At 33.3% G+C, this 24382-nt stretch overlaps 1 protein-coding gene across 3 annotated transcripts in view; it reads right to left on the reverse strand.

The window, feature by feature from the left end:
• Positions 1-24382, reverse strand: part of LOC120416540 (serine/threonine-protein kinase NLK) — a 208746-nt gene that overhangs the window by 40783 nt on the left and 143581 nt on the right. For all 3 annotated transcript variants that reach the window (XR_005605354.2, XR_005605353.2, XM_039578263.2), the window contains exon 3: positions 10585-10714. Coding sequence is in view for 1 of the 3 variants with exons in the window: in XM_039578263.2 (XP_039434197.1) it covers positions 10585-10714 (130 nt within the window). In the remaining 2 variants the exon portion in view is untranslated. The remainder of the gene's footprint in view (positions 1-10584; positions 10715-24382) is intronic.

Consider the following 24382-nt stretch of genomic DNA (forward strand, 5'->3'; position numbering starts at 1 on the left):
ATGATGGAGCAAAAATTTAAAAAAATCAGGGACTTAACCCAGGTGCGAAACATTCGATGATTTTGTTAGTAATCATAAAAATTAAATATTTCCATCCTCTTAATGAAATAAGCCCACCCTAGAAATCAAACTAATGCCGGCAGCAGATGCAACACTTATTACTCGTAGAACCCCCAGAGAAAGAGATTACTTTCGTACTTCCAGAGAGGAAAAGACAACCAGCCAGATGCCCTCACCGGCGGTTGGGTGGAAAATGGCTCGGGAAAGTTGAGTGGGTGGATGGCTCAAGTTTGAGTAAGCTTCATTTTGTAATCAATCTAGGCTGCTCCGGAACCGGGAAGAGGTTGGAAATATGGAGTGTTTTTTTTACTTGCAATGCTAGCGTTTTTACAAAAAAAAAAAAAAACGATTTAAATAGTTGCTTTACTTCTGATGACTTCAACTATTTTGGGAAATTACTTTTTGACCAGGTAACATTTCCTTATTTGCGGTAAATACAAGTCAAGTTATGAATGTTTACAAGAAAGACTTGATTGCTTTAACAAAAAAAAAGAACAGAACCGTTTAACGATGCTTGGAAAACTTGCAGAGAAAGTTTCACTGTCCAATGCAGAGAACCTAGGGAAGCTTAAAAATAAATCATCCACGAGACCAGTGCCGCTGCTTTGGAGAGATGATGAAAAATGTTGGAAAAACGAAGTAGCAGCAAAAAAAAGTGCTCCATGCAGCGGCACGAACAAATTGAAAAATTGCATTTTATGTTAGCCACGCCGGCAAGTGCCAGTGCAACTCTGTTCCTGGAGTCAGAGTCAGAGTGGAAGTGCAGTGGATTCAGCAGAGCTTTAAACAAATATTAACAAATAGAGCGAATTTCGTTTCACACAATTTGCATAATTGGCTTTGCGTTTGCTCCCCGCAATTTTCCCATGCAAGGTTAGGGGGTGGCGGCGGCTGCGATGCCTCCCTTTTTTGTAGGTGTGAATTTGTGCCAGTGCCACTTTGTAAAATCAACGATACGATTTTTGCCCCTTTTTTTGCTGCTGCAACTGCTGCTGCATGTTTAAACGCGTTTATGTAAATCTTGCGTTAAATGTTGTGTGTTTTCCCAGGCGAACATTTCGGGAGCAAACTATGTGCGAATGATACAAATGCTAATTAATTTAACCTGCAAAGAAGTGCTACATTGTGAAATCAAAGCGGGAACGATTTTATGTTTCGAAAATTTTAATTTAGAGGGTCATTTTGAGCAACTTTTGTTCAACGAAAAACTTTACTTCTCTTGTTTTATGTTTTTCTTGTTTGATTCTTTGTCATTTTATTTGCACATATCTTGTTTAGTTTATGTTGGTTTCTGATAGTATTCGGCTAATCTAATGGCTTATTATAATCTTTTGCCAATTTAGTTTTTTTTCTGGTTTTAAGCCACTTTTTCATATTATGCAAGTTTTTCACATTTGTTTACTATAGAATTATACCATCATCAAATTGTTTAAAAATGCGTAGCGGCAAAGTCAAGTCAATACAAACGTTACTGTACACTTTTTTTACATACACAGCAAAAAATCCGATAGTAAAATCGCAAGCAAAAGCATGCACATCATCTTCGTCAAAATAAACACTTAATATTACACACTGCATGTACAATTTTTGCAAACACAAAATAAAAGTTGCAACCGACGGGATTCAAACCCAGCACCAACAGTAAGGACTGGCACCTTAGCCCACTCGGCCATCAGACCGATGAAATGCTGTAAGGATAAACGCATATATGAGCTTGACATTTCGGTCAAGTAGGTTTCCCATACTGATGGGCTACATATTTCAGGGCGTAAAATTACATAAAATTGCATACAATAATGCAATATTCATTTTACACCTAGCACTTTTACACGCAGCTGGATTACTACTTTTTTAGCTGTGTAGCTTAAAGAAAATTTTTGTGAAAAATACATCCAAAGTTGCTCACAGTAAATTTTTTTTTTAAACATTGGCAATGTCATACGAAACAAGTACCAATTTTTCTTAAATTTTTAGAGTTTTTCTTTCCAATGCTTATCAAAGATCAAAAATTGGTTGAAAATTTGATTTTTGGTGAAATTTTAGATCGAAAGGTTGGGTTGGGTTGTAGAGGGTTAAGATATTTGTTCAATCAAATTTTTTATACCCGTATTTAAATAAATAAGTACAAAAAGACAATATTGTTGAAAAAAGGGAAAACCCAACTAATGCCTCTTTTTTTGAATATTAGATGATGAATAAAAAAAAGTAAATTTTAACGATAATTTTAATTTTTCGAAAAAAAGATTTCTATTGTCTAGAAATTTAAGAAAAGTTGAAGAATACTTTGATTAAAAAAGGGTTTTTTTTTTGTTTAAGGGTACACAATTTGTTAAACTTTTTTTCGAGCCTAATATTTGTAAAAGTCGAAAACAATTGTTTTAATGACTATTGAAATGTTATAATTATTTAAAAAAAATTATCCTTATTGGGAAAGATGAAAATTACACAAGTTTTATGTTTTAACATTGGAAAACGATTCAAAAGTTTCCAAGATTTTGTTACTTGAAAAATTGGAAAATTGAATTGAGACTTTTAGCATCCATTTCAGTGCTAAAAAGTTGAGTTTTTCAGCATTTGTTTTGTAAAGGATAATGAGCAATTCTCTACGAAATCGGTAATTTGTTTTAGAATTTTAATTTTTGTATTTTTTATTTTTATGAAGGAATTTTTTGATCGATTTGGTGTCTTCGGCAAAGTTGTAGGTATGGATAAGGATTACACTGAAAAAAATGATACACGATAAAAAAAAAATTGGTGATTTTTTATTTAACTTTTTGTCACTAAAACTTAATTTGCAAAAAAATACTATTTTTAATATTTTTTTAATTTTTGATATGTTCTGGTGGACATAAAAAAATCTTTGACCGAGTTATGATTTTTTTAATCAATGCAGATTTAAAAAAAAATCGAAATATTGGTCGCAAAAATTATTCAACTTCATTTTTCGAAATTTGCAATCAAAAAGTACTCTAGTGAAATTTTGATAAAGTGCACCGTTTTCAAGTCATAGCCATTTTTAGGTAACTTTTTGAAAATAGTAGCAGTTTTTCATTTTTTTAAATTAGTGCACATGCCCACTTCTGAAAAAAATATTTTTGAAGAGCTGAGAAAATTCTCTATAGTTTGCTTTTTTGAACTTTGTTGATACGACCCTTAGGCCGATGCAAATATTTAAAAAAGTTTTTGTCCCTCGGCCCTGGCCGAGGTCAAGAGGGGGGGCAAAAAAATAAAAAAATATAAAAATTTTAATAACAAGCCATAGTCTTCACATTTCAATGAAAAAAGTGTTTGAAAATGCATTTTACACTAGTTCAGTTGTTTTGCAATCATTAGTTTTCAAAAAATCTAAGATCTGACAAAAACAAAAATTGTATCGAAAAAAAAGATTTTGCATCGAAAATTTTCAAAAAATCTTAAGATTTTTTAATAAACCCAAACATGCTAAAAATGATTTTAAACGCAGGAGAATGTATTTTAATTTGATTTCAGTTGGTTGCACTTGAATTTTCATTGAAATTTTGAAGTTTATTGTAAAAATATTTTTTTTGCCCCCTGATTTTTCGGGCCAATATTGAAGGGGGGGGGTGACAAAAACTTTTAAAAATATTTGTACCAGCCTTAGTTGCTGAGATACTGGCATGCAAGCGTTTAAAAATAGGAAAATTGATGTTTGCTAAGTCTCACCCAAACAACCCACCATTTTCTAATGTCGATATCTCAGCAACTAATGGTCCGATTTTCAATGTTAAAACATGAAACATTCGAGTAATTTTCCGATCTTTTCGTGTGCACTAATTAAAAAAAAACAAAACTGCGACTGTTTTCAAAACAGATACCTAAAAATTACTATAACTTGAAAACGGTGCACTTTATCAAAATTTCACTAGAGTGCTTTTTGATTGCAAATTTGATTTTACATCGTAAAATGAAGTTGAAAAATTTTTGCGACCAGTATTTCGATTTTTTGAAAAAAATCAGCATTGATTAAAAAATTCATAACTCGGTCAAAGATTTTTTGCACAACCTGGAAATTTCTGTAAAGTTGGCATTTTATGTCCCCTAGTTATATGTTCTAAAAAAAAATTAAATAGTGTTTTATTGCAAATCAAGTTAAATAAAAAATCACCAATTTTTTACCGTGTATAATTTTTTTTCAGTGTAGTCCTTAGCCATACCTACAACTTTGCCGAAGACACCAAATTGATCAAAAAAATCCTTCAAAAGATACAGATTTTTTTAATTTTTATACATCATTTTTGTATGGACAGCTGCCAAATTTGTATGGAAAATTATATGGACAAACTAATGATGCAAAATGGCTTCTTTGGGCATACCGAAGGCACCAAAAATGTTTTAGTCGCATTAAAAAATACAAAAAAAATGACCGAAATCTGAGAGAACTGCTCTAATGGCTACCAATGATTTTTTTTTAATTCCAGTAAAATGTTTCGCACTCTTTAAATTTTTTAAAAATGTTTTAAAGTGAATAGACAAAAACTTTGAATAAAACATGCATTAGTCTTATTGTTTAATTCACGTAAATCTTCTTCAAAATTTGAATTTTTCCCAAACATGACAAAACCAAATTACCAACCCAGCTAAATTTAGCAACACCCCCACTTGAGTGGCATTTTGTCACGCAAGGTCCACACATAACAAGGTCGGTTACCCAAACCAAAGGGAAACTGCGTGAAAATCCCCCCCAAGTCACGAAACTTTCGGACAAAACGCCGTAAATTAACTCGCAATCGAAACTTGATCCTGTGTCCAGTGGCAACCAACTTTACCTTGAACTTCACAGACTTCATAGGCGGATTCGCATTACGTGGAATTCATTTCCACTGAATCACGATGACTTTTGGAATGGGCTCTCTCTCGCAAGAGGTTACACTTTTTTTTGTTCTATTACACAATTTTTCATTTTGCTCCACAGAGTTACACCCTCGAAAAGTTCAGCTCGCGGGGATTATTACGCGTTTTTATTCGTGGAAAATTGCGGGATATTGACTTTTCACTCGACTGGAAGCGCAAAACGAGCAGAACCCCCCTCAAATTTGTGGTGGTTTAATTGCGATTCGCTCGCTACTATGCTGCGGTCATTTGGCCAGAACCGAGTTCTAATTTCAACGGGTTTTCGGGCATTTGGAAAATGTGCTAACGGCCAGCACCGAGATTACCATATCGCGGATTGGTTTATGATAATTGATCGAAAGCGATAAGCCCCGAAATGACCGCGCAAAGGGATGTCGCCGATGCAGTATAGTTGGCAAAATGTCACACTGATTTGTAGCAGGAATTATTCAAAACTAGTTTGAAATTGCCTTTTTGGGTCAATGTATTCCAATGAAAAGTCAGAATAAACGTTAAATTGGTCGTGCCCAATCAGCCCTTTCCCGGAACACTTAACTTTTCACCATCGGCGTCAATTTTATCCCTTTTTTGTCGTGGCACAATTTTAGGGGCCATCCATGAATGATGCGACATTTTCAAACATTTTTTAAACACTGGCATTAATTACTTTAAGCTAAATTTCTACAATATTGACTCTTAAAATTTGGTGACTCTACACAGAAAAAAAAAGTTGAATTTTGGAATGTTGAAAATTTAATAGGTAATATTACATAAAAAAAGTGTAGAAATGTGAACCTGATAAATATTTATCAAAAACTGATGAAAATTCATCATTTTTTGAGGTAAAATTAATCATTTTTTTTTTACACAAAATCTGTCTCCATTTCCTGATGAATATTACCATCATTTTTTCTGTGTACGTCACTAAGGGACGACCCCTCGCTAGCGATATGTTGTCGCGATAAATTCCCCTCCCCCCACGTTTCGATGCGATGCGTTCGACAGGTATAATTGTTAAACAGATAAATATTATTTTTCCATCTGTGGGAAGCATTCGAGCGTGGGCAGTGTGAATGTTTGCAAGTTTGCAGCAAAAAGCTTTTTTTTGTAATGTTTGAAAATTGCCCATAATAGGTGCACATAATGTGCTTGCTATCAGCACGGTTTTCAATTGAGTAAACTTTAACAAAGTGTTGAATGGAGGGGGAAATATGCTCGCTTTTTTATTCTTTCACTGCATTAATTTAGTTTAATTTAATCAACTTCAGAGTTATTAAGGGTGGATGTAACGTGTAGCTTAATTCAAAATAAGTTGATCGATGTTGTTTTCAAAAAAGGTTGTGAGAATCATTAATGCTTAGATTTGTTTAGAAAAATGCTTGTTTACATGTTTTACAGAATTTACACGACAATCTAAATTATTTTTATTTACATATTATTAAGGGAAAAAAACTGCCAAATCTTAAAAATAGTTGAGTAATTCTCGCTGAAAGTGGACCACTATTTACACAAGGTGCTCAAAAATCAAAAGCAATGTACTTTTCCAATAGCCCCCACCAAGTTATGAATGAAACCATGTTTGGTTGGTTAAATTTGTCCTCACCTCGGCGCCACGAAGCTAATACATTTTTTTAAATTGGTAATTTTTTGACTTAGGCGCGTCTACAAAATTGCTAATAACTTTGCAAAACCTCAACGAACCCTTGATGTTTAGGGGTGTTTTGGAAAGGAAATGAGCAGAGCTTTCGAATGCACTTGTCAGAAAAATACCGTTCCATACATTTTTTAGCCATAAAACAACAATGTATTTTTAAAAGTCATTTTTGAAGGCCGGCGCCCCGCTTTATCGAAAAACTGACAAATCCATTCGAAAGCTGAGACGATTTCACATAAAGGACCAATAAATCTAAGGTGTATGTTCCTCCTATCTTTTTTAATCTAATTTTGATTCTGCGAGCGCAGCGCTCCGTTCGTATTTCGGGCGCCCAAAATGTTGCATTTGCTTGCCCCAATTTAAGGTTTTGTCAAACAATATAGGTGCTCACTTTTTAAATGATAGTTTATTGTCCAAGGATCAAGATGCACTATCGATAATTGACCAATATTTAAGTTTTTGGGTTCTGCTAGGCAATTTAATGTCGAAAAGTTGTTTTTGTTTACTTTTTTTGTTGTTAAATGCTTACTTACAATTGGGTGGACATTTTTACAGTAAAACTAATGAATGTAGCATGTAGGAAATTTTACCACGAACATTTTTCTCTAGGAGAAAACGTAATTTCGATACTCCAACCCAAAGATATTTGAGTTTTAGTGAGAAAAAAAGTGCCAATTTTACAAATTTCTCAGAATTAACAAGCACGGCCTATTATTTACATGCGGCATATGTATTGGAAGCCAAAGTATGGTTTCTTATAGTTATTTAGGTCGCTGAATTCGGACCTGCAATCAAATTTCAGGTAAACAGTGAACAGTGATATTTCTGGAGCAACATTTGAAAAGGGCGCATAAGCATTTTGACAGCTAGAACTATTTCGCAAATTACGAGACAACAGGTAACTATTTAACGAAAGCTGCGCTAGAAGGTAGCTGGGAAGGCTAGCTATTATTTAACACTTTGAGTTTTGGGAAAAAGTTACTTGTTGTCTTGTAGTTTTGAAAATAGTTTCAGCTGTCAAAATGCTTATCTGCCCTTTTCTTATGTTGCTCCAGATTTGAGCCACGCTCTAATGTCATTTGCGTGTAGTGAAAATGGTTGGAAGCGATTTTCGTATTCCTTGCAAAGTTATGGAAATCGTCATTAATTAATGACTGTCAATTTAGACGTAAACAATCGTACCACAAAATCATTAAAAAAATTCCTTAAAAATCTAAAGTTTTCATTTATTTTTAAGTTTTCATTGAAACCAGCCGAATCACAAAACGAGGTTTTCTGACATTCTCAAAACAATCAGAACTTGAAAAAAAAACATTCTTCATAAAAAAAATCCGTGAATAAAATATCAATTAAAGGTGAGCAAAAAATTAAAAATGACCGAATTCACTTGCGATTAAAATTACAGCATATTACCGCAAATAACTTTTGGGTGTGGCTCCAAATTTCACTGTTTACCTGAAATTTGATTGTAGGTCCGAATTCAGCGACCTAAATAACTATAAGAAACCATACTTTGGCTTCCAATACATATGCCGCATGTAAATAATAGGCCGTGCTTGTTAATTCTGAGAAATTTGTAAAATTGGCACTTTTTTTCTCACTAAAACTCAAATATCTTTGGGTTGGAGTATCGAAATTACGTTTTCTCCTAGAGAAAAATGTTCGTGGTAAAATTTCCTACATGCTACATTCATTAGTTTTACTGTAAAAATGTCCACCCAATTGTAAGTAAGCATTTAACAACAAAAAAAGTAAACAAAAACAACTTTTCGACATTAAATTGCCTAGCAGAACCCAAAAACTTAAATATTGGTCAATTATCGATAGTGCATCTTGATCCTTGGACAATAAACTATCATTTAAAAAGTGAGCACCTATATTGTTTGACAAAACCTTAAATTGGGGCAAGCAAATGCAACATTTTGGGCGCCCGAAATACGAACGGAGCGCTGCGCTCGCAGAATCAAAATTAGATTAAAAAAGATAGGAGGAACATACACCTTAGATTTATTGGTCCTTTATGTGAAATCGTCTCAGCTTTCGAATGGATTTGTCAGTTTTTCGATAAAGCGGGGCGCCGGCCTTCAAAAATGACTTTTAAAAATACATTGTTGTTTTATGGCTAAAAAATGTATGGAACGGTATTTTTCTGACAAGTGCATTCGAAAGCTCTGCTCATTTCCTTTCCAAAACACCCCTAAACATCAAGGGTTCGTTGAGGTTTTGCAAAGTTATTAGCAATTTTGTAGACGCGCCTAAGTCAAAAAATTACCAATTTAAAAAAATGTATTAGCTTCGTGGCGCCGAGGTGAGGGCAAATTTAACCAACCAAACATGGTTTCATTCATAACTTGGTGGGGGCTATTGGAAAAGTACATTGCTTTTGATTTTTGAGCACCTTGTGTAAATAGTGGTCCACTTTCAGCGAGAATTACTCAGTTCTCAAAAATGTAAGCAAGTTTTAAATCTTTCATATCCAATGGAAAACACTTTTGAAAGAATATTGACAAAAAACTTGTCCAATGTTTTGAATACTATATTTTTGACAACCTTGACAATTTTTTGTCCAAAATTTATTTATTTTAAGCATGGCTTGAATAAAAAAAATCCCTTCAAAAATCAAAACTCAGCGGCATATTTTTTGCCCGTACTGCTATGTGGCTCAAAAGTTGCGGCTGAGTTGCATATCAAATAATAAAAAAATACTGATTTTGCAAAATTGTATTATTGTGAAAAAAGTTAATTTAAAAATCCGCAAAATTACGTTTTTCTGAATAGTTCTCATTAACACCTAAACCTTTGTCGAAGACACCAAAACAATCAGAAAATTCTTCAAAAAGATGCAAATTTTTCGAATATTTACTATATTTGTATGGAAAGTTGCCAAAAATTGTATGGAGGTTTGTATGGGATCGCTCATGACACAAACTGGATTTGTTTTTTTTTCATAGAAAATGTTAAAAAAGGTTTGAGCCAAATATAAAAAAATAAATATATTTTTTAATTCTTTTGTCTTAACATTTGTCTTGTAATTTGAAAATGGTGTTTTTTTTTTGTAAAATTGTAATTAAAAGTTTTTTTTTCTTTTTTTTTCAAATTCGATTTGTAACCTGAAACAATGGAAAATAATGGAATACTGCGATTTTTCACTTTTCATTTCGGGCATTACAAATATTTTGCCAAGTTTTTGTCTCATTCCCTTCAAAACTTACTAAAAAAACTCAGGAGTAATTTTTTTGCCACACCTTCTTTTTTTTTAAATATGGTATAGAAAACTGATTTCAATATATTTGGCAATGTTTACTTGTCTTTTTTAAATATTTTTATGAAATATTTAAAATTGATACAATTTTTTATGAATTCAAATAAAAAATATAAAAATTTAAATAACAGGCCATAGTCGCAACATTTGAATGAAAAAAGTGTTTTAAAATGCATTTTACAATAGTTCATTTGTTTTGCAATTATCAGTTTTCAAAAAATGTAAGATTTGACGAAAACAAAAATTTTAGCAAACACAATTCCAAAGATTGCTAAAAATTAGTTTACATCTTCGTTGACGTTTTAAAGTATTTTACATGAAATTTTAAGTTTATTTTTTTTATTTTAAACTCGGACTTTTTTTTTGTTGGTAAAATCATTCATATACCATATATTTTGTTGGTGAAATCATACATATACCCTTTCAAAATTCAAAATTACACATTTCAATACTTTGCTGAAGGATTTAATCAAATTAGATTTTCCTAACTAAAATAATGTGATTGCCCTAAACAACTACTCAATACAATTATTTACTCAAAAACATGAGTTTTCACCTAAAATCAAGACTGGGGATAAGATAAACTTGTCAAAATGTGAAAGAAAGCTTTTCTTGTCGAATATTTTACAAAAAAAGAGGTAAAATTACATTGAAAAGAGGTAAACCTACGCTATCAAATTTAATGACATCTTGTAACAATGTTAGAAATTAAACAAAAACAAACCCTTAAAAAGGAGAAAAAACAAGTTTAACTTACGTTTTCATGCTTGAAGAAGCACAGCATCTTGAGCTCGCGGAACACCCGCTTCGATGACACGAGCGACTGGAACACGTTTGGCAGTTTCTTGAGTGCGACCCGCCGCCCATCGCGCGGATCTGTGACAGCCCTGTTGAGCGGAAAAGCAAGAAAGAATGAGGAAAAAAAAGTTAGTGAAATGACAATCGATACACTGTTAAAGGTTAATTCAATTTTGAACTGGACACTAAATTTCAGGTATTTTCTAAAATTTATAAACTGATGTAAATTTACATGGTTTTGTATGTAATGTATAAAAGTATTTTTTTAACAGTGTTCCACACCGGAGAAAGATGCAACCGGAAGCCCCCAGCCAGGGTTGTCTAATTTGATCGGAAAAACGTGATTCGTGTGCGTCACAATTTGTATTGCGTTTATAATTAATTGTATCCAAGCAAAATAAGGAGAAGAAGGAGGTAATCCAAGACCAAGGTGACGGTCGTCGTCGTCATCGATTCCATGGAAGAATTATTCACGACTGGAACGTGAGTGGAATTCCAACCTCTTTTCCTCTATTGGGACAAACGAAGAAATGAGATGTCTCTGTTCTTCCCAGCATATCGAGAGGGGAAACGAAAACATTAATTCAAATGTCGCTTCAGAGGGCGCCGCCTGCGCGCATTGACGGAGAAATGTGAATCTATTTAATTTGAAATTAACTTTTTAATAATGCGGTGTTGCCAGCAGTTCCCCCCGTGCATCTCCGTAGTGAACAACTGAAAATTAAAAAAAGGAAAACACGATTGGAGTCACGACCTGTCTCGGGTGCAATCGGGAGAGAGCACCGTCTGGAATTAGATGACGGTTCCCGAAGGGGGTTGTACGGAATGTTATGCGATTTGAAGAGTGCAATGTGCACGATATGTCGCGTACTTGCTTTTACGAGTTAACTTTAGTTTGATTGAGAGTGTCTGGGGGGGTGGTGGGAGGTGCAAGGTGAGCTCTGGAATGTAAATCGATGGTCATACGATCATGGAAAAATGCTGAATATTTGAATGAGAAATGCTATCTTTAAAGAATTTTTCAGATTTTTCGCTGAAAATAAACACAAACTAAACATTTTTAGCTTTTTTTTTTAGCTCAAAATGAGCTACACTGCAAAAAAATCAGTGTGGTATTAATTGAGGAATGTTGACAGATTTGTGTGAGAAATAAATTTGTAATATTACCTCTAAAAACTTCTAACTTTACATCGTTTTTTGTGAATTTCACATATAAATTGCATTTTTTGCAACCCTCAATTTTTTTTATTGTGTGAGTGATACCAATTATGAAAACAAAACTAATGAAAAAACACTTGTCCACGTTCTATCCTTTTATTTTTTGTGATGTTCACAAGAGGAGTTTGAAAACTAATAAAAAGTGTTCCAAAGGTTTATCAATGATTCCTTCAAAGTTATAAAAAAAAAAACATTTTAAATATCATTTGTGCAAGCTTTCATAGCTCAGAAACCCAATTTTCAATCTAATTGTTAACAAAAACACTTTTTAAACTTTTGAAATCACTTGATTTGATTTTAAATGTCCCAACGATAAAAAATATTGCGATGGATTGAAAAACTTGATGATATAGTCTAAAAAATTGTATGCTATAATCTTAATTTTTCACCTTAATTTATCTGGCATAAGTAAAATTAAACATAAAAGCTGTAAATTTAGAATAAATATAAATTATTTGACGCAAAAGTTCATTTATTCTATTTTGGGATAATTTACATTTTTCAATCTAAATTTATGTAATACAAGCCTTACCCGACAAACTTTGTTCTGCCTTTTTTCGTTTTTTGACGTTTTTAACTTTTTTTGCTTCTTCAGCCTCCTGTGATCTAAATTTGATTTTACGTAACTTTTCCCATACAATCTGCTTATTTTCCGCAATCGGTTCCAGAGTGGCCAAAGTTGTAACTTTTTAGCGTAAGAACCTTCCTTGGACTTATACGAACCCAACGCAACAAAGAGCACCTCGATCCGATGCTCCGTGTTGAATTGATTCGCGTTCGAACAAAACCGTCGAAATTTTTTATATATATAGATTACATAAAAAGGAGGTTATATTACGTCAGAAAAATGGTAAGATTACATCATCCAATTTAAAATATTTTTTATTGTGACGTTATAGATAAAAGGGAGATTTTTCAAAATATCTATAAAACTGAAATTAAAATTTGAAAAAAAACCTCTTATTTCTATATTTTAGTCCGAAGCAATATTTTTGTGTTAAAAAAGTTCAACAATACATATATTATAAAATTCCAGAAAATTTTGCTCTCCTTAAAATGTGAAATTGAGTTAAGGGACACCCTCTGGCTCGGTTCCCTTTTTTTTTTTAATTCGCGTTTTTTATTTTGATTTTTTTTAAATGTTTTTGGATACAAAACTCGCAACTTTTGAGCCATATAGAAGCCTGCAAAAAAATAAAAAAAATAAATATTGAAATAACAAGCCAAAGTTTCAACATTTCCATGGAAAGTGTTTTTAAATGCATTTTACACTAGTTCATTTGTTTTGCAATCATTAGTTTTAAAAAAATGAGAAATTTGACGAAATTTAAAATTTTAGCAAAAAAAAAACTTTTTGCAATAAGGCCGTTGCAAATATTTTTCAAAGTTTATGTCGCACCCCCCCCCCCCCCCCCCCCTTCAAAATTGGTCCGAAAAATCAGGGGGCAAAAAAAATATTTTTTCAAAAATCTTCAAAATTTTAAAAAAATAGAAGTAAAATCAACTTAAAACAATCTAAAAGGCATTTTCGGCAATGATAATCATATTTAGCATGTTTGGGCTGGATTAAAAGTATTTTGAATTTTTATAAAATTCCAATGTACAGCACCGCAAAAACTTTTTTTTTGCTAAAAAATTAATTTTCGTCAATACTAAGGTATTCTGGAAACTAATGATTGCAAAACAACTGGGGAGGTGTTAAATGCATTTTTAAACACTTTGTTCATTCAAATTTTTAAACCATGGCTCGTAAATTCAATTTTTAAACTTTTTTATTTTTTTGCCACCCCCCCCCTCGACTTTGGTCAGAGTCGAGGGACATAAACTTCAAAAAATATTTGCAACGGCTTAATAAACATCGAAAATTTTCAAAAATTCTAAAGATTTTTTTAATTAACCCAAACATGCTCGAAATGATTCTAAACGCAGGGGAATGCGTTTTAAATTAATTTCAGCTGATTGCACTCAAATTTTCATTAAATATTGAACTTTTTTGAAAAAATATTTTTTTCGCCCCCTGATTTTTCGGGCCAACTTTGAAGGAGGGGGGGCGGAACAAAAACTGGTACCGACCTTATTAAAATATTTTGGTGTGCCTATGGTATTATAAAAAATTAGAAAACTGCAAACTTCTAGTTAAAATAAAACTGAAAGTGGTCATTTCTCAAGAACAGTGTACTTTATCATAATTACTTTCGATAGCAAAACTTGATTTAAGATTGAAAATTTAAGTTTTTTTTAGTAGGATTTTTGCCCGTTTATGCGGGTTTGTCCCCCAAAACAAATAAAAATAATAAAAAAACAGATTTTGGGAAAATGATTTTTAATTTAAAAATTAATTTACAAATCGGCGACCTTTCTTACTTTCTCTGAATAGTCCTCATTACCACCTACAACTTTGCCGAAGACACCAAATCGATAAATAAATTCCATCAAATGATACAGATTTTCTAGCAAACAACTTTAAATAAAAAAGATTGAACTGTTTTTGCCTTCCTCACCTTACTGAGGAAAGGCTATAAAATCACTCGAAAAATGAACTTCTTAATTTGACCTCGTAGACCCACCTTCACGTATACCTATCGACTCAGAATCAAATTCTGAGCAAATGTCTGTGTGTGTGTCTGGATGTGAGTCCGTGCACCAAAAAATATGCACTCGATTATCTCAGCACTGGCTTAACCGATTTGGACCGTTTTGGTCTCATTCGATGCGTCTTGGGGTCCCATAAGTCCCTATTGAAAATTATGAAGTTTAGTAAAGTACTTCAAAAGTTATGCTAAAAAAACGATTTTGGCGTATGTCCGGAAGATTGTAAAAAGGGTGGTTTTTGTAAGAAACCCTGTCATGTTATACATTTTCAGAAAGGTATTAAAAAGACCTTTCCAATGAGCCCAAAACATTGAAGATCTGATAACCCTATCAAAAGTTATTAGCACTTAAGTGTTATTTATACACTTTTTGGAGGCCGGATCTCAGATATTTCAATGAAAATGATGTCCGGGTCCATCATGCGACCCATCGTTAGTTAGATGATCGAAAGACCTTTCAAATGAGTCTAAAACATCAAGGATCTGACAATCCTATAAAAAGTTATTGACACTTAAGTGTTATTTATACACTTTTTGGAGGCCGGATCTCAGATATTTCAGTAAAAATGATGTCCGGGTCCATCATGCGACCCATCGTTAGTTAGATAATCGAAAGACCTTTCAAATGAGCCTAAAACATCAAGGATCTGACAATCCTATCAAAAGTTATTGGCACTTAAGTGTTATTTATACACTTTTTAGAGGTTTGATTTCAGATATTGTGATAAAAATATTGTCTGAATCTTCCATGCGAACTATCGTTGGATAGGTTTTTTTTTATCAGACCTTGCCGATGAGCCAGAAATATTGATGGTCTGCGAACCATATCAAAAGAAATGAGTAATAAAGTTGATTTGTTAAACATGTTAAGGGGGAATGTTGCTATTTTTACTGAATCTATTGACTTTATGAATATGAGGAAGGCACCAACCACCTAAAGGTGGATTAAGAAACGTTTTTTTTTTGTATTTATAAGAGATTTATGTGAGGATCCAATTGACTCATTTTTTTTTGTTGGAAAAAATGCTTTGTTAAGGCGCCATCAGATTTAATTTTAACACTGACTAGACTCCCGTTTCACGCACAAAACCGTAATTAAAAACTCATGCGTCATGGGTCAGTTATGCATAAAGCGGTCGTAGAGTGGTCTAAATTTGACTTTTAGAGGTTCATTGAAGGGCTTAACTAAGTAAGCTCGATTGGGGGAAATCTCGAATATCCCAAACCAGGTTGATTTTCAACATGATTTTTTATAAGAAAAGTACAGCCATCCCTCATATTCGGAACAGTTTACAGATCGGCCAATGTTCAAAAAATCATAGCAAATCGATAATTGAACTTAATGATTCGCTTTTACCTTCATTTGAAAGCTTTTCTTGCGATCTTTCGAATGCTGTATCGAACAACCGCAAATTTTAACTTTAATATCAAGTTTTTGAAGAAAAACTTTGACCCTTGAAATCCACAAATTCGGAACACTTTTTTCTTACGGATGTAAACAAACTTTGGATCTCTCCAGAAGTACATATTTGTAACAAAATAATGACTTCACACAATGCAACCAGTGAAACTCAAGCTTAGTGATGTTTTATCCATGGTCTGATAACTTTTTTTGTGAAAATATCACTTAAATGCAGGTGTTCCGCAATTGTGGGAGGCACAATAACATCCCACAATCATGGAACAGGCAATTTGGAGGCAGTGTTTTGCTGCCCACGATAAAATAGTCTTGAAATGAAGTTTTTTGTTCAATTTTACTATTTTTACTAGTGAAATAGCAAGAAAATGTCCAAACAAAGGTCCTAAAAATAGTTGGGTCAAGAGAAAAGCTGTATTTGGCATGCTATTGACAAATTATCACAAAAGTGTTCCGAATTTGTGGGTGTTCCGAATATGTGGGATGACTGTAACTACATTTTCGTTTTTGACTGATTTTGAACACATAAGCCATTCTTGCGAATTTCGTCAACATCATAGGCATGCAGGCCAGCTTCATGAATCTAAATTTACCACACAAAAAAGCAACCACATTTGTCCAGGAATTTTCCTTGGAATCGACTTTCCTTGGTAAAGCAGGTTGGTTCTCCGGTGATCCTGAAAGACCAAAACCACATTCGATGTAAATTGTTGCGGTAACAGCAGCAGCAGCTGGTCAGTCAGAACAATTTGGCAAGCGGGCACTATTTCCGAGCACCACAAACGAAAAATGGAACGCACATGGTTCAATTACCAATGGTGAACCCCGGCGCTGAAGAAGGAGGTAATCCAAGACCAAGGTGACGGTCGTCGTCGTCATCGATTCCATGGAAGAATTATTCACGACTGGAACGTGAGTGGAATTCCAACCTCTTTTCCTCTATTGGGACAAACGAAGAAATGAGATGTCTCTGTTCTTCCCAGCATATCGAGAGGGGAAACGAAAACATTAATTCAAATGTCGCTTCAGAGGGCGCCGCCTGCGCGCATTGACGGAGAAATGTGAATCTATTTAATTTGAAATTAACTTTTTAATAATGCGGTGTTGCCAGCAGTTCCCCCCGTGCATCTCCGTAGTGAACAACTGAAAATTAAAAAAAGGAAAACACGATTGGAGTCACGACCTGTCTCGGGTGCAATCGGGAGAGAGCACCGTCTGGAATTAGATGACGGTTCCCGAAGGGGGTTGTACGGAATGTTATGCGATTTGAAGAGTGCAATGTGCACGATATGTCGCGTACTTGCTTTTACGAGTTAACTTTAGTTTGATTGAGAGTGTCTGGGGGGGTGGTGGGAGGTGCAAGGTGAGCTCTGGAATGTAAATCGATGGTCATACGATCATGGAAAAATGCTGAATATTTGAATGAGAAATGCTATCTTTAAAGAATTTTTCAGATTTTTCGCTGAAAATAAACACAAACTAAACATTTTTAGCTTTTTTTTTTAGCTCAAAATGAGCTACACTGCAAAAAAATCAGTGTGGTATTAATTGAGGAATGTTGACAGATTTGTGTGAGAAATAAATTTGTAATATTACCTCTAAAAACTTCTAACTTTACATCGTTTTTTGTGAATTTCACATATAAATTGCATTTTTTGCAACCCTCAATTTTTTTTATTGTGTGAGTGATACCAATTATGAAAACAAAACTAATGAAAAAACACTTGTCCACGTTCTATCCTTTTATTTTTTGTGATGTTCACAAGAGGAGTTTGAAAACTAATAAAAAGTGTTCCAAAGGTTTATCAATGATTCCTTCAAAGTTATAAAAAAAACATTTTAAATATCATTTGTGCAAGCTTTCATAGCTCAGAAACCCAATTTTCAATCTAATTGTTAACAAAAACACTTTTTAAACTTTTGAAATCACTTGATTTGATTTTAAATGTCCCAACGATAAAAAATATTGCGATGGATTGAAAAACTTGATGATATAGTCTAAAAAATTGTATGCTATAATCTTAATTTTTCACCTTAATTTATCTGGCATAAGTAAAATTAAACATAAAAGCTGTAAATTTAGAATAAATATAAATTATTTGACGCAAAAGTTCATTTATTCTATTTTGGGATAATTTACATTTTTCAATCTAAATTTATGTAATACAAGCCTTACCCGACAAACTTTGTTCTGCCTTTTTTCGTTTTTTGACGTTTTTAACTTTTTTTGCTTCTTCAGCCTCCTGTGATCTAAATTTGATTTTACGTAACTTTTCCCATACAATCTGCTTATTTTCCGCAATCGGTTCCAGAGTGGCCAAAGTTGTAACTTTTTAGCGTAAGAACCTTCCTTGGACTTATACGAACCCAACGCAACAAAGAGCACCTCGATCCGATGCTCCGTGTTGAATTGATTCGCGTTCGAACAAAACCGTCGAAATTTTTTATATATATAGATTACATAAAAAGGAGGTTATATTACGTCAGAAAAATGGTAAGATTACATCATCCAATTTAAAATATTTTTTATTGTGACGTTATAGATAAAAGGGAGATTTTTCAAAATATCTATAAAACTGAAATTAAAATTTGAAAAAAAACCTCTTATTTCTATATTTTAGTCCGAAGCAATATTTTTGTGTTAAAAAAGTTCAACAATACATATATTATAAAATTCCAGAAAATTTTGCTCTCCTTAAAATGTGAAATTGAGTTAAGGGACACCCTCTGGCTCGGTTCCCTTTTTTTTTTTAATTCGCGTTTTTTATTTTGATTTTTTTTAAATGTTTTTGGATACAAAACTCGCAACTTTTGAGCCATATAGAAGCCTGCAAAAAAATAAAAAAAATAAATATTGAAATAACAAGCCAAAGTTTCAACATTTCCATGGAAAGTGTTTTTAAATGCATTTTACACTAGTTCATTTGTTTTGCAATCATTAGTTTTAAAAAAATGAGAAATTTGACGAAATTTAAAATTTTAGCAAAAAAAAAAACTTTTTGCAATAAGGCCGTTGCAAATATTTTTCAAAGTTTATGTCGCCCTCCCCCCCCCCCCTTCCACCCCCCCTTCAAAATTGGTCCGAAAAATCAGGGGGCAAAAAAAATATTTTTTCAAAAATCTTCAAAATTTTAAAAAAATAGAAGTAAAATCAACTTAAAACAATCTAAAAGGCATTTTCGGCAATGATAATCATATTTAGCATGTTTGGGCTGGATTAAAAGTATTTTGAATTTTTATAAAATTCCAATGTACAGCACCGCAAAAACTTTTTTTTTGCTAAAAAATTAATTTTCGTCAATACTAAGGTATTCTGGAAACTAATGATTGCAAAACAACTGGGGAGGTGTTAAATGCATTTTTAAACACTTTGTTCATTCAAATTTTTAAACCATGGCTCGTAAATTCAATTTTTAAACTTTTTTATTTTTTTGCCACCCCCCCCCTCGACTTTGGTCAGAGTCGAGGGACATAAACTTCAAAAAATATTTGCAACGGCTTAATAAACATCGAAAATTTTCAAAAATTCTAAAGATTTTTTTAATTAACCCAAACATGCTCGAAATGATTCTAAACGCAGGGGAATGCGTTTTAAATTAATTTCAGCTGATTGCACTCAAATTTTCATTAAATATTGAACTTTTTTGAAAAAATATTTTTTTCGCCCCCTGATTTTTCGGGCCAACTTTGAAGGAGGGGGGGCGGAACAAAAACTGGTACCGACCTTATTAAAATATTTTGGTGTGCCTATGGTATTATAAAAAATTAGAAAACTGCAAACTTCTAGTTAAAATAAAACTGAAAGTGGTCATTTCTCAAGAACAGTGTACTTTATCATAATTACTTTCGATAGCAAAACTTGATTTAAGATTGAAAATTTAAGTTTTTTTTAGTAGGATTTTTGCCCGTTTATGCGGGTTTGTCCCCCAAAACAAATAAAAATAATAAAAAAACAGATTTTGGGAAAATGATTTTTAATTTAAAAATTAATTTACAAATCGGCGACCTTTCTTACTTTCTCTGAATAGTCCTCATTACCACCTACAACTTTGCCGAAGACACCAAATCGATAAATAAATTCCATCAAATGATACAGATTTTCTAGCAAACAACTTTAAATAAAAAAGATTGAACTGTTTTTGCCTTCCTCACCTTACTGAGGAAAGGCTATAAAATCACTCGAAAAATGAACTTCTTAATTTGACCTCGTAGACCCACCTTCACGTATACCTATCGACTCAGAATCAAATTCTGAGCAAATGTCTGTGTGTGTGTCTGGATGTGAGTCCGTGCACCAAAAAATATGCACTCGATTATCTCAGCACTGGCTTAACCGATTTGGACCGTTTTGGTCTCATTCGATGCGTCTTGGGGTCCCATAAGTCCCTATTGAAAATTATGAAGTTTAGTAAAGTACTTCAAAAGTTATGCTAAAAAAACGATTTTGGCGTATGTCCGGAAGATTGTAAAAAGGGTGGTTTTTGTAAGAAACCCTGTCATGTTATACATTTTCAGAAAGGTATTAAAAAGACCTTTCCAATGAGCCCAAAACATTGAAGATCTGATAACCCTATCAAAAGTTATTAGCACTTAAGTGTTATTTATACACTTTTTGGAGGCCGGATCTCAGATATTTCAATGAAAATGATGTCCGGGTCCATCATGCGACCCATCGTTAGTTAGATGATCGAAAGACCTTTCAAATGAGTCTAAAACATCAAGGATCTGACAATCCTATAAAAAGTTATTGACACTTAAGTGTTATTTATACACTTTTTGGAGGCCGGATCTCAGATATTTCAGTAAAAATGATGTCCGGGTCCATCATGCGACCCATCGTTAGTTAGATAATCGAAAGACCTTTCAAATGAGCCTAAAACATCAAGGATCTGACAATCCTATCAAAAGTTATTGGCACTTAAGTGTTATTTATACACTTTTTAGAGGTTTGATTTCAGATATTGTGATAAAAATATTGTCTGAATCTTCCATGCGAACTATCGTTGGATAGGTTTTTTTTTATCAGACCTTGCCGATGAGCCAGAAATATTGATGGTCTGCGAACCATATCAAAAGAAATGAGTAATAAAGTTGATTTGTTAAACATGTTAAGGGGGAATGTTGCTATTTTTACTGAATCTATTGACTTTATGAATATGAGGAAGGCACCAACCACCTAAAGGTGGATTAAGAAACGTTTTTTTTTTGTATTTATAAGAGATTTATGTGAGGATCCAATTGACTCATTTTTTTTTTGTTGGAAAAAATGCTTTGTTAAGGCGCCATCAGATTTAATTTTAACACTGACTAGACTCCCGTTTCACGCACAAAACCGTAATTAAAAACTCATGCGTCATGGGTCAGTTATGCATAAAGCGGTCGTAGAGTGGTCTAAATTTGACTTTTAGAGGTTCATTGAAGGGCTTAACTAAGTAAGCTCGATTGGGGGAAATCTCGAATATCCCAAACCAGGTTGATTTTCAACATGATTTTTTATAAGAAAAGTACAGCCATCCCTCATATTCGGAACAGTTTACAGATCGGCCAATGTTCAAAAAATCATAGCAAATCGATAATTGAACTTAATGATTCGCTTTTACCTTCATTTGAAAGCTTTTCTTGCGATCTTTCGAATGCTGTATCGAACAACCGCAAATTTTAACTTTAATATCAAGTTTTTGAAGAAAAACTTTGACCCTTGAAATCCACAAATTCGGAACACTTTTTTCTTACGGATGTAAACAAACTTTGGATCTCTCCAGAAGTACATATTTGTAACAAAATAATGACTTCACACAATGCAACCAGTGAAACTCAAGCTTAGTGATGTTTTATCCATGGTCTGATAACTTTTTTTGTGAAAATATCACTTAAATGCAGGTGTTCCGCAATTGTGGGAGGCACAATAACATCCCACAATCATGGAACAGGCAATTTGGAGGCAGTGTTTTGCTGCCCACGATAAAATAGTCTTGAAATGAAGTTTTTTGTTCAATTTTACTATTTTTACTAGTGAAATAGCAAGAAAATGTCCAAACAAAGGTCCTAAAAATAGTTGGGTCAAGAGAAAAGCTGTATTTGGCATGCTATTGACAAATTATCACAAAAGTGTTCCGAATTTGTGGGTGTTCCGAATATGTGGGATGACTGTAACTACATTTTCGTTTTTGACTGATTTTGAACACATAAGCCATTCTTGCGAATTTCGTCAACATCATAGGCATGCAGGCCAGCTTCATGAATCTAAATTTACCACACAAAAAAGCAACCACATTTGTCCAGGAATTTTCCTTGGAATCGACTTTCCTTGGTAAAGCAGGTTGGTTCTCCGGTGATCCTGAAAGACCAAAACCACATTCGATGTAAATTGTTGCGGTAACAGCAGCAGCAGCTGGTCAGTCAGAACAATTTGGCAAGCGGGCACTATTTCCGAGCACCACAAACGAAAAATGGAACGCACATGGTTCAATTACCAATGGTGAACCCCGGCGCTGAAGAAGGAGGTAATCCAAGACCAAGGTGACGGTCGTCGTCGTCATCGATTCCATGGAAGAATTATTCACGACTGGAACGTGAGTGGAATTCCAACCTCTTTTCCTCTATTGGGACAAACGAAGAAATGAGATGTCTCTGTTCTTCCCAGCATATCGAGAGGGGAAACGAAAACATTAATTCAAATGTCGCTTCAGAGGGCGCCGCCTGCGCGCATTGACGGAGAAATGTGAATCTATTTAATTTGAAATTAACTTTTTAATAATGCGGTGTTGCCAGCAGTTCCCCCCGTGCATCTCCGTAGTGAACAACTGAAAATTAAAAAAAGGAAAACACGATTGGAGTCACGACCTGTCTCGGGTGCAATCGGGAGAGAGCACCGTCTGGAATTAGATGACGGTTCCCGAAGGGGGTTGTACGGAATGTTATGCGATTTGAAGAGTGCAATGTGCACGATATGTCGCGTACTTGCTTTTACGAGTTAACTTTAGTTTGATTGAGAGTGTCTGGGGGGGTGGTGGGAGGTGCAAGGTGAGCTCTGGAATGTAAATCGATGGTCATACGATCATGGAAAAATGCTGAATATTTGAATGAGAAATGCTATCTTTAAAGAATTTTTCAGATTTTTCGCTGAAAATAAACACAAACTAAACATTTTTAGCTTTTTTTTTTAGCTCAAAATGAGCTACACTGCAAAAAAATCAGTGTGGTATTAATTGAGGAATGTTGACAGATTTGTGTGAGAAATAAATTTGTAATATTACCTCTAAAAACTTCTAACTTTACATCGTTTTTTGTGAATTTCACATATAAATTGCATTTTTTGCAACCCTCAATTTTTTTTATTGTGTGAGTGATACCAATTATGAAAACAAAACTAATGAAAAAACACTTGTCCACGTTCTATCCTTTTATTTTTTGTGATGTTCACAAGAGGAGTTTGAAAACTAATAAAAAGTGTTCCAAAGGTTTATCAATGATTCCTTCAAAGTTATAAAAAAAAAAACATTTTAAATATCATTTGTGCAAGCTTTCATAGCTCAGAAACCCAATTTTCAATCTAATTGTTAACAAAAACACTTTTTAAACTTTTGAAATCACTTGATTTGATTTTAAATGTCCCAACGATAAAAAATATTGCGATGGATTGAAAAACTTGATGATATAGTCTAAAAAATTGTATGCTATAATCTTAATTTTTCACCTTAATTTATCTGGCATAAGTAAAATTAAACATAAAAGCTGTAAATTTAGAATAAATATAAATTATTTGACGCAAAAGTTCATTTATTCTATTTTGGGATAATTTACATTTTTCAATCTAAATTTATGTAATACAAGCCTTACCCGACAAACTTTGTTCTGCCTTTTTTCGTTTTTTGACGTTTTTAACTTTTTTTGCTTCTTCAGCCTCCTGTGATCTAAATTTGATTTTACGTAACTTTTCCCATACAATCTGCTTATTTTCCGCAATCGGTTCCAGAGTGGCCAAAGTTGTAACTTTTTAGCGTAAGAACCTTCCTTGGACTTATACGAACCCAACGCAACAAAGAGCACCTCGATCCGATGCTCCGTGTTGAATTGATTCGCGTTCGAACAAAACCGTCGAAATTTTTTATATATATAGATTACATAAAAAGGAGGTTATATTACGTCAGAAAAATGGTAAGATTACATCATCCAATTTAAAATATTTTTTATTGTGACGTTATAGATAAAAGGGAGATTTTTCAAAATATCTATAAAACTGAAATTAAAATTTGAAAAAAAACCTCTTATTTCTATATTTTAGTCCGAAGCAATATTTTTGTGTTAAAAAAGTTCAACAATACATATATTATAAAATTCCAGAAAATTTTGCTCTCCTTAAAATGTGAAATTGAGTTAAGGGACACCCTCTGGCTCGGTTCCCTTTTTTTTTTTAATTCGCGTTTTTTATTTTGATTTTTTTTAAATGTTTTTGGATACAAAACTCGCAACTTTTGAGCCATATAGAAGCCTGCAAAAAAATAAAAAAAATAAATATTGAAATAACAAGC

The sequence above is a fragment of the Culex pipiens genome, chromosome 3 (genome assembly GCF_016801865.2).
Source record: "Culex pipiens pallens isolate TS chromosome 3, TS_CPP_V2, whole genome shotgun sequence".
NCBI lineage: Eukaryota > Metazoa > Arthropoda > Insecta > Diptera > Culicidae > Culex > Culex pipiens.